General features: G+C 55.2%; 1 protein-coding gene across 1 annotated transcript in view; it reads left to right on the top strand.

The window, feature by feature from the left end:
- Nucleotides 1-4,674: 4,674 nt before the first annotated feature.
- LOC123507674 overlaps nt 4,675-11,790 on the top strand; it is a 190,876-nt gene continuing 183,760 nt past the window's right edge. The window contains 1 exon segment of the mRNA XM_045260787.1: nt 4,675-11,684. Coding sequence (XP_045116722.1) covers nt 7,080-11,684 — 4,605 coding nt within the window. The 5' untranslated portion in view covers nt 4,675-7,079.

The raw sequence follows: 11,790 nt of genomic DNA, 5'->3' as shown, positions 1-11,790 counted from the left end.
GAGGGATTGTGATGGTGGATGATGGTTCTTGGTGTGTGTTTATGCCGTGATGTGTGTGTGTGTGTGTGTGTGTGTGTGTGTGTGTGTGTGTGGTTTTCTTTTCTGTGTGTGTTCTTCATTGAAGTAATTTTGCGAGTGTTGTTATTTAAGTTATCATATTATTACTTCTATTTTTTTTTTTATTTCGTATTTTATTTATTGTGTTTAGTTTGTTTCGTTTCGTTAAAGTCGTGATGCTTTTGTAGTGAATAACTTTTCTTCCTTATTTGTGTCATTTCACCTTATTTGGTCGGTTATTATGCGAAAATCAACGTTTCGCTCTAGTTTAATTCCCTTTCAAAGCAGTTAGTTCAATTGCTTGATTGGAATCATTGTTTCGGTGTTTGTCTGCAAATTTTGAGAGAAATGCTAACGGTGCTCATGTCATTTTCACTTATTCCATTATATTTTAAGCTAATATCCATAAACTACTGTATCATTTCTTATTTTACCATTATTTTACACCAGTAACCAGTGTTATTCATTAAAACAGTACTAATTTAATGGCTATGAACGCTTACTTTGAAAGAGAAACACAGACCGCTAAGTCTAGAATGGTTACCCCTAAAAGCGCGGATACTTGAACATTTTCTCTGTTGCTCTACTCGTGACGTCACTCCCTCTCCCTCGCCAATATTTGCTTCCTGTCTCTTTCTGCAGCAAAACAACGCTTCTCTTTATGCCGGACGATAGCCCAGTGCGAGATGTATGTACAGTAATCTTCCTCTTACATCTCGGAATGCAACAAGTGATGAAAGGAGAGATATGATTGGCTCTTGATCATACTTCGGCTGCTGTTGCAATGATTGGCTGTTTGGGTTACCAGGATGGCGGTTAATTGGGGAACTTGCGTAAGCTGGGATGGAAATTAAATGTATCAATGTTTCTTAAAGTTTAGTTGTATAAACAGAGAGAGAGAGAGAGAGAGAGAGAGAGAGAGAGAGAGATTGCGTTTGAACTCCTACATTACACACAGGCAAGTCTTCTTTTTTGATGCCCTGGAGAGGCAATTGAATGTGTGAGGAGGAAGAGGCGAGGAGGGGCGGGGGAAGCACGTAAAGAGATAAGGAATATGAGAGGATAAAGAGGAGACGATTATGAAGCGAAGTGGGGGATGAGAGGGAGCAGAAAGAGGGCTTGAAATGATGAATCTCCCTCCTGCCTCCATGTGTTGCGTCTGTCCCTGCGTTTTCTGGCTGTGTGGGCGTAAATGGTGCTTGCTTTGATGCTGATTAGTACTACCCAATGATGTGTACCAGGTATCTTGGAGTACTAAACACTGTCTGGAACAAGGCAGCGACGCAAGGAAGTTGTGTTGGTGACATCTGTGGCTGCGAACACTGAGACACTTACCACATTCTTTGGGAAGCAGTAGTTGTGTGTACTTAGGACTGTCGAGGCAAAGGCGCGACCACCTGTTTACGAGGCGCCGTGAAAGCGAGGAGACATGGCGGTGAGGGGCGTGACGGAGGGCCCAGGAGGGCGCCCTGGCCTGCGGCGCTGAGGTATTTCCTTCCAGCTCTCCCTTGCTCGCGGCACCATGCTGGGCTCGCTGCGTTTCAGGAGAAAATCAAAAAAGGTAATTGTTGAGGCCTTGATGAGGGGCGATGTTCCCCAAGGCTGTGGTGGCCGAGGGGTCGTGTGGTTGTTCATATATCATGTGTGTCGGGGATTCCATAGGGCACCCTCCCTACTCAGCGCTGCCCTGCCCGTAGCACAGGCAAGACAGGGCAGGGCGGGGCGGAGTGGGGCGGGACTGGGTGGAGCATGGCAGGTGGCTCAGGTGTGTTCTTCTCTATAGGAGGCGGCGAGCGAGGCGACCCCTGCCCGCTCCTTTAACGACCCCGCACGCCAGATCTTTCATGAACTCCGCGCGGGAAGCCCAGTGAGCGGCCTGCGAGGGCTGACCTACTCTCTACAAGGCTCTCCTCGCTCCCCGCGTCGGCATCCCCCAGGGGGCACCGCACCACCCTCCCTTCAGTCAAGCCCAGTGCCAACACGCCGGGAAGTCCCACAGCAGCGCCTGGAGGCAGCGCCCTCCACACCCGCTACCTCACTTGCCTCTGTCGCCCATGTCACCCCTACCGCCTCCGTTGTCCCTCCCGCGGCTGCTGCTCCCGCTGCCGCCGCCGTTACCCCGGCAGCAGGAAGCCCCAGCCTGGCGCGGCGCCGCCACCCTTCCCAAGAACACCTGCGGCCGTCGCCCAGGGGCTCACCTGCCATGGGCAGGCGGGCGGTGGGGTTGGAGGCGGGCCAGGCGAGGCTCGGCGGGCTGCGGGACAAGGAGGGAAGGGCAGCCGCCCCCCTGGATGCTGAGGGGCTCAGTCAGCCGGGAACGAAACACCTGCCGGTAAGCCGCTTTCGGTCAAGGTAAAGGGAGGCCGCCCACATGCCCGCGCCAGCACGCCCACGCTTACTATAACTCTTTTGCACTCTTAGAACAGTCGCTGTCCACAGCGGCTCCTGGCTCAGAGTTGCTGTGTGTTAAGGGCGTGGTGTGCCGCTAGGGTGTGTGTGTGTGTGTGTGTGTGTGTGTGTGTGTGTATAGGGCTGGAGTGCAGCGGGGCCTCGCGGGGCCTGGATGCTCGGGGCGCGGGAGACGCTCACTATTTTTTTAGGAAACACAAACCATTAAGCTTCCTGCCTCGTGCATGCATGGCAACGCTTTGCTGGAGCTGATCCCTCTTGTACTCCCTCTCCCCCCCCCACCACACTCGCACCCACTCACACACACACACACACACACACACACACACACACACACACACACACACACACACACACACACACACACGCACAGCGGATCAGTCAGTGGAGGTGAAGGTAAGTCCAGGTGAAGCCGCTGTTTGGAGTGAAACTTGCACGTTATTGTGGCGAGTATAGCACGGGCATGGGAATGTATTGTGGAGTTTGCAATACACAGATAGACACGACGGGCGATAGACGCACCGCGGGACAGACAGATAGACAGACGAGCGAGGAATCTATGAGCGGCTAAACCAACGAAAAGAAAAGATAGATGAGGATGCGCAAAGCCTGTCATCTAAGGGACAAAGTTAAGACTAATGATAGTTGTGTGTCACCCCCTCCATATCCCCCCACCAACTACCAACCACCACCCACCAACCACCAGCCTACACCACTTCTCTACATACCTCTATCCTTCTATTCTTCCTTCTTTCCCTCCAGCTTCTTTATTTTCTCTTATCTCTACTTTTATTACATTAAAACAAGCGTTTCACTTTTATTGTCTTTTTTTCTTGTTTTCACTATCTATTGCATCATCCGTTCTCTATTTTCACTCTTTATCTACTGTATCATTCCTTCTACTCATATTCTTCCCTCTTCTTTACTCCCTTTCCTTCACACCTTCCGTACATTTCCCCTTTTTCCATTCTACCGTCCCTCTCTCCTCTCCTCCAGTCCCTCAACTCCCTCATTTTCTTATATCTTCACTCCTCCACTGCCACACTGTTCTCCACTACCCACTCCATTCCTTCCAGCACTCCAGCACACCCCTCTACTCTCCCTTCCCTTCACTTCGTCATTTTCTTCTCCCGCCACTGTCACACCATCCTCTTTTCTTCTTCCTTCTCTCTTCCTCTTCCCATTCACCCCATCCCGCGTACGTCAGGCGAGGGAAGAGCGGCTGTCATCCTGCCACCGCAAGGCCTCCTCACACCTGTCCCGCGAGACCAAAGAGGAGGTAGCGGGTGATCTAAGGCGCGAGGTTGTTAAGTAAACACGTCTTGATTACCTCCTTCATCCCCTTCCTTTCTCCCCTCACTGAGTCCTCCACGCCTTCAGACCTTCAGAGCTACACACACACACACACACACACACACACACACACACACACACACACACACACACACACACTAACATATAAACACACACATACATATACACTAACATACACACACACACACACACACACACACACACACACACACACACACACACACACACACGCACACGCACACGCACAAGCACACACACACACACACGCACAAGCACACACACCAGGATCCTTCTTATTAGCAAGTTTCTAATTTCTAGCGAGATAAAAAGGAAAGATAAAGACGGAAAATGAACCATATGAACGCGTGTGCTCATAAGGACACGGGATACGAGCCCCCGACCTCCGCGTCCGTGCCTCGAGGGTGGAAAGGGACCAAGGGGACCAAGAGGCGCCGGTGACAATGTCTTGGCAGCCCAGGTAGTGGCGGCTAAGCGAGGCGCACCTGAAGGGAGGTACTCAGACAGATACAAGGGGCAGGGGAGGGGCGGAGGTGGAGGTGATGCGGCCTGTGAAGACGGGAAGTTGAAGGTTGGGTGTAGTCTGTGCCAAGAAGGAACTTTAGCGGAATGTGGGAGGTGGAAGTGTATGAGAAAGTGAGATATCCCAGACCCTCGAGTAAGAGAGGGGATGTGAGAGTGAGAGAGAAAGGGAAAGGACAGAGAGAGAGAGAGAGAGAGAGAGAGAGAGAGAGAGAGTGAGAGAGCGTGTGGACTGGATCGATGTGCGCGCGTCTGAGGCCGCGAGAGTTGTAGTGGTGGTGGAGGTGGTGGATGCCTCGTCGCGGCGGTGCCTCCCCCGGTCCTCCTTCCCTGGCCCTCACAGTGCCGCCGCGGACCTCAGAGTGCCAGTGCGTGGACCCTCCGCCACCCACCTTGGCCTTCTGACATTTTCTTTTGACCTCTTTCCAAGGGCCTCCTGTGACCCTCGTGACCTCCGTTGTGGGTGTGAGAGGGCGGCGTTGGTGTGAGTGAGGAGACGCCCCCTGGCCAAGGTGTGGGATGTTGCAGTGTTATAGTGAAGGAAAGCTAATTGAGAGAGAAGCGAAAGTGCAGCGTTAATATTGCGTCCCTGACTCCAGCCGCGTCGCTCAACAAGGGTCAAGCAAGTCTTCAGGAGTCACTCACTGTTCCCGGGTACTATCGACCACGCAGGCCAGGGCGAGGAGGTGAGGCTGTGAAGCGACGTGACGGACGCAGGAAGTGAGCTCAGCTCCCGGGTGCCGCCGAGGCTGCAGCTGCCGCCCTGACCCACCACTACCAGTTCCCAGCCTGCTGCAGCATCTACTTTATCGTGTAATCCTGCCGGCCGGCGACCCGCTGCTGGCGGCTGAGTGGAGCCCGGAGAGGCAAGGAGAAGCCAGGAGGCAGCCGGCGTCCCGGCACACAGTGAGACTCTGATCAAAACCAACACCAGTGACCAGGAAGTTGGGCATCGGCCACACGCCTCCACCTGGAGCACCAACTTCTCCCAGATGGCTGCCTGTCCCACCCCCATGCCACAGCTCTCCTTCAGTGCTGCTCCGTCGTCCTTATCGCCAGCTCTCAGGACGCGGCTACTGTGTCATAGTGAAGATTACTGCTGCAGACGATGGAAATAGAAGGCGTGCAGCAGTCACAGCCTTCGCTTCGTCGTGCTGCTACTACTGCTGTTGCAGTTACTGCTGCTGCTGTTGCTGCTGCTACTACTGCCGCTGCCACTGCTGCTGAGACTTTTCTTGCTCGTGGCGCTGCTGCTGCTTCCTGTGGCGGTGGTTGGGGGGAGGCCGCTGTGTGGTGCTAGTAAAGAAACAGAACAGTGTCCCTCTGCCACCACTGGGGCAGCACCGCGTCAGGGGCTGACGAAGAGAAATAGTAGATCAATGTGCCTTTGGGACGCCGTGGTCGGGCCATGATGTGTTGATACAGCCGCTGGCAACTCACTCCCTAAATAAGCCCAGACTGTCGCGTAATACCTTTACACCTGAACCTATTAAATACTCCAGACAGAAAATGACAGTCACTCGCTCGGCAGGACTTAGGTTTTGATACGACGAGTAGCACCAGAGTAGACCACTTCGGTAGTCCGTGTTTTATACCGATACTTTGTAACGTTTTTTTGTGGTGGTGTGCGTATCGTGGACATCCGCGGCGCCACGACCATCCTGGGCTGTGTGTGTGTGTGCGTGTGTGTGCGTGCGTGTGCGCTTGTGTGTGCGTGTGTGAGGCCACTCCGGCCATGGTGTCACGCGTCAGTCCCGCCCCGGCTCGTCTGCTCGCCGCCGCACCTCACCTGCTCAATACTGATGACTAGTTAATGTTGACGAGCTTATCAGGAGGCGGTGGACGTGGCTAAGAGGAAGGAGGAAGGACACAACACCCTGCCGCCCTGCCGCCGCCACGACACTAACGCCACTAATCCATCATTCTGACAATCCTGTTATATTTTTTTTATTCATTATTGTTGTTTGTCGGTCTGACATTAGCAGGAAGACTTGATCCTCGTTATCTCCAAGGAAGTAGTGACAAAAATTTTGTACATACAAGTAGCTGGCTGCCTGTTGAAGCACTAGTGTTTACATTTTCTAAGTATTCTAGTGTAGCGTTTTGTAATTGTCGGGCCGTGTCCTCAAGGCCCGCCCTCCCGCTCACAACAGTGTGATCAAAACCTGGCCTGTCACCCAATACACTTAGGGCAAGACTGCTGTGACGTGTGGAGCTTCCTGGACCATGATTGGCTGACGTTTGGTGCTCACTTTATTGGCTCATAATACTTGTCATCGACCACTTGGAGTGCTCACTTGTCACGGTCGTTCTCCAGGTTGTTACCTTCTCGTGATCCGGGTCGTGGCTGGTCAGGTCTTTGTTTGGTAGTGTTAACCTGACGAGTCTTTAGTTCCTTACTGTCAAGTCCTCAATTGTTTGTACTCACCTGTTCCGTGTTAGAGTTGCTCGTTGTTTTCATCTTTTTACTTGTCGTTCTGGTGACGTGTTGTTGTTGCCAGTTGTCCTCGTGCGACAAGTTGAGGTGCTATTCCACACAACAAGTTTCTCGGCCCCAGTCGCTCCTCCACCAGCTCAAGCTTTATAATTAATTGCCAGAGGAGAGGCGGAGGCTGGGAGTTGTTTGTGTCTGCTCACCGACACAAATTGCTGCTCACCTGTTGAAGGAGCGGCGGCACTGCATCAGGGAAGTGAGTGAGGGACTGGTGCTCTTAGCAAGTTGAATTATCCCCTTCAGGAGGCAACACTCTGCCGCCAGGATGAGCCAGCCACCGGCCAATCCTCCGCGCCGGGCTGTTCCGAAGGTGTTCCGTCGCCAAAATAGCTTCTCCGGGTTCCCCAGCGCTTCGCTCACCATCTTCAACAGTAATGCCGCCAACAACAACGCCGCCGCTAACAATAACAATAACAATGCAAGGTACTCGAGTAAGCCAATGTCCCAAGCCATCACCACCACCAATACCATCGCCGCTGGCACCGCCACCGCCACAGTCATCATAAGCGGGGCCACAGGGACAGTGCCAGTCTCCGTCCCAGCCTCAGCCATCTCGTGTTGCCCAGCCGTCTCTGGGGGCTCCACGGTCCTCTCTGCATCACTTGCTGGCTCAACGCCTCCCATGTTGTCCGTCTACCAGCCAACCCCCGCCGCCAACCGGCCTCCCACGGGCTTCTACTCCCTCCCAAGACACAATCGCCCCGGCCACCTCAGCAGGGCAATGGGTGTGGGCTTCCACTTGCTGGCCAGGACAACACCCGCCGGAGCTTCGGGCCCCACGGCGGCAGAGCAGTTGGGTATCAACGCCCCTTCCCTCCCGAAGGCACATCGCAGGAACCTGAGTGAAGGCAACACTGCCAACACACTCTCGCCACTCCCGGCGACGTACGGTTCTCTGAATCGAACCAAGCCCTCGAGCAGAGACACCTCAGCGTCGGGAAGCTCGTCTGGCAGTGGGGAAATAAAACTCAAGTCCTCCAGCAAGCGCAGCAGTAGAGATGGGGAAAGCAAGTCTCGGCGCAGAGACACAGACTACCAATCCTTGCCCAGACGGCCTAAAGACTCAAAGAAGTCAAAAGACGGTGACTCAAAGAACCACAGTACCTCGAAGCGTTACGAACCCGAGCCTAAGTTTCGATCCCTTCCTAGACGCCACGATGGGGAGCTTCGGTACAGCGCCCCTCCAAAGAAGAGTGAGGGTGATCCTAAGTACCAGTCGCTACCCAAGAGGCACAGCTCGGAGCCACGTTACCAAACCTTCCCCAAGCGACGTGACGCGGACTCCTCCTGTAGCCATCACCCTCCCTCCCCAAAGAGGCGAGGCACTGAGCCACTACAACCACTGGGGTCACCGAAGAGGCGAGAGACAGTACCTGGTGGCGTTCCCTCCTCTCCTAAGCGGCGGGATATGGGCATGTTACAGCACCCTCAGTCCCCAAAGAGAAGGGATTCCGACACAAGCCATCACCTCACCTCCTCTCCCAAGCGCCGCACGTCAGAGCCCAAATACCAGCCCCTGCCGCCTCCCAAGAAGTACGACATTGACCCTAAATATGAAATGCTACCCATAAAACGACCTGAGGTAGACATCAAGTATCAGACAGTCCCTCAGAAGAGACACGATCCCGAAGCTCGAAGGTACCAAGAACTTCCTCCCAGAACCTATGACTTAGAGCCTAAATACCAAGCGCTTCCCCCAAAACCTTACGATTTTGATCCCCGCTACCACCCTCTGCCACCACCCAGGTATGAGGTGGAGCCGAGATACCAGACCATTCCCCCGAAGAGACGAGACCAGGAATTTGGGTACCCGCCGCTCCCACCTAAGAAGTTTGGCGTGGACTTACGGTACCAACCATTACCACCACCACGTCACGACCCGGGGCCGAGATACCAGACAATCCCACCAAAGAGACACGACCACGAGCACAGGTACCACTACATGCACCACTCCAGGCCGGACATTGAGCCTAATCAACAGCAGTTCCCTCCAAGAAGGCCTGATTTAGACCCAAAATACCAGCAGCTTCCCCTGAGAAGGCCCGACTTTGATCCCAGATACCAGTTCATCCCAAGGCGACCTGATATAGAGCCACGAGAGCCACCAATGCTTTCAAGACCCGACATAGAACCGAGGTACCAACAATTGCCCCCGAGAAGGCCTGATATTGAACCAAGGTACCACCACCCACAACCTGGACGACCTGATATAGAGCCGAGGTACCACCACCACCACCACCAAGGACGACCAGACATAGAACCAAGGTACCAGCAATTACCACGACCTGATATTGAACCGAAGTACCAGCCATTGCCGCCACGACCTGATATTGAACCAAGGTACGCTCAGTTACCACCCAGACGACCAGACATTGAACCGAGCTACCAACCCTTGCCACCACGACCTGATATTGAACCGAAGTACCAGCAACTACCTCCCAGAAGACCCGATGTAGAGCCAAAACACCAACCCATTTCAATGAGGCCAGATATTGAGCCCAAGTACCCGCAGCCCGTCTCCAGACCACACGAGATGGACCAGAAGTACCAGCCACTCCAGCCACTTTCAGTCAGACCAGATATTGAGCCCAAATATCAGCAGTTCCCTCCCAGAATACCAGACATTGAGCCCAAGTACCAAACTCTTCCCGCCAGACCTCCAGACCTCGAGCCCAAATATCAGCCCCTGCCTCCACGAATACCTGATATTGATCCACCAAAGTATCAAACTCTCCCGCCAAGACCACTCGATTTAGACCCCAAATATCAGCCGCTCCCTCACCGAGAGCCTGATCTTGAACCCAAATACCAGCCCCTCCCTCCCAGCCTCCCTGATATCGAGTCTAAGTATCAGCCGCTGCCGCCTAGAATTCCTGATATAGACCCACCCAAGTACCAGGTTCTGCCACCAAGAGGACCTGACATCGAACCCAAGTATCAGCCCTTCCCACCGAGGATTCCCGATATTGAACACAAGCATCAGCCTCTTCCGCCTCGCCGTCTCGAGGGTGACTTCCCACCTCCCGTGCGCCCCGAGTGTGAGCACAAGTTCCACCCCCAGCCCCCGATGTTTGACTACGAATTCAAGCCCATCCCGACCATCAAGCCCAACTACGACCGCCCCTACCAGATTCCCATCCCCCTGAGGCAGCCCGATGGCGACGCCCACCCGCATCCTCCCGTTAGTGTAGATAGCCATGCCCCTCTTAAGATTCAGCCACAGCCAATCAAGCCCTCAGGCCCCCAAGGCGTGCCCCCTGTCGCTCCCCCAGTGACCTCCCAGCCCACACGCACCGGCGAGCACCATCACCACCACCACCACCATCACCACCATCACCACCATCCGCCACCACCACAGCAAGCACAGAAGGTGCACCAAGGCGAGCCATTGTACGGAGCTCAGCGGCCCAAGACCCAAGGTGGCCTGCCGCTGTACGAAACCATCCCCGCCAAGCTGCCCGTCACTGAGCCCGTCCCTGCTAAGGTGCCGGGCGTCATCCCTCTGTACGAGGGCATCCCGCCCAGGATCTCCTTGCCTGAGCCTGTGTACCAGTCCATTCCGCCACAGGTGAGTGAGGGGGAGCCTGTGCACCAGGCCATCCCGCCCCCTATGTCCCCTCTCAAGGCGGACGAGGCCGAGCCGCTGTACCAGGCCTCCCCACCCAAACCTATACCCATCGAGCCCCTGTACCAGTCGTCGCCAGATGCCCTGGAGTGTGACCCGGTGTACCAGGCGGTGACGCCGCAAATGATACAGGATGTCAAATCTAACTATCAGCTGCTGCAGCAGAGGAAGGCAGAGCAGGATGCAAGGAAGCTGGAGCAGGAAGCCAAAGGCATCACGGGGCCCAAGCGGCCAACCAAAGGTGACAAATATCACTCGCCAACCAAACGCACCTTCAGGGAGCGAGACAACGAGACTAAGGCTCAGCAGGCAGCCAAAAAAGCCTCGAAAGGAGAACCTAAATATCAGGCTGTCTCTAAGAAAAAGGATAAGGATAAGGAAAAAGAGAAAGAAAAAGAAAAGGATAAGGATAAAGATAAGGAAAAGGAAAAAGAGAAAGATAAGGAGAATGAGAAGCCTCTTCCTCAGCCCAGACGCTCCCTGGCACGCCGCGACCCGCCCGCCCCACCACAGTTCCGCTGGACGCCAGGCGACGATGACGGCATCTACTCGAGCCTCGAGTACCCGAGCGAGGGACCCCGCAGCGGCGGCCCCAGCGAGGACGAGATCTACTCCAGCCTCACCACCACCGACGACCCTGTCTATCAGAGCGTGAGCGAGGCGTCCTACTCCAGGCCAGTCCCGCCCTTGCCGGCACCGCTGCGGTACAGGCGACGTGCCGACGACGCCCCGCCGCCTCTTCCTCCCCCACGTCTCACCACGGGACCAGTGGGTTCTCACAATCCTCTTGTGTCTCCCAGCACCCCACCCATCGTCCCTGTCCGAACCCAGCGCGCCTCAGGGGCGGGCCACAGGGCTTCCTATCCTGGGGACAGCAGTACAAGTCCAAGCCCTGAAAACCTCCTAACACAATCGGCGCCCTCGTGGCCGCAGCGCGGTAAGCGATCTGACAACGATGAAATTTATTCTTCCATCCCGTCACTCATCAGTTCCACGCCCGAGTCTCCCCCTGCCACTCTCCCGCGAGCCGCCCAGGCAGGCCGCGTCGCGCCCTCGGCCTCGTGGAACTCGCTGGGGTCATCCTGCAGGTCCTCCTGGGACTCCCTGGGTTCCTCCTCGAGGTCTGAGGGCAGCAGCGCGCGGCAGCGACGGCGGCGCGCACGGTCTGACCCCCGGATGGACGCGGGCGTGTTGCACCGCCTGGCCTTCACCATCTGGCACACCGCCTTGCACATCGAGAAAGAGGTCAGGAGCGCCGGCTGAACCGACGCCTCAACCCTCCGTGCCCGCATGACCTGACCCTGACCCTTGCCCTGCCTGGCGGCGCATGACCTGACCTGACCCCCGGATG

Source organism: Portunus trituberculatus, chromosome 23 (assembly GCF_017591435.1).
Source record: "Portunus trituberculatus isolate SZX2019 chromosome 23, ASM1759143v1, whole genome shotgun sequence".
Taxonomy (NCBI): Eukaryota; Metazoa; Arthropoda; class Malacostraca; order Decapoda; family Portunidae; genus Portunus; species Portunus trituberculatus.
This window is presented reverse-complemented; position numbering and strand designations above follow the sequence as displayed.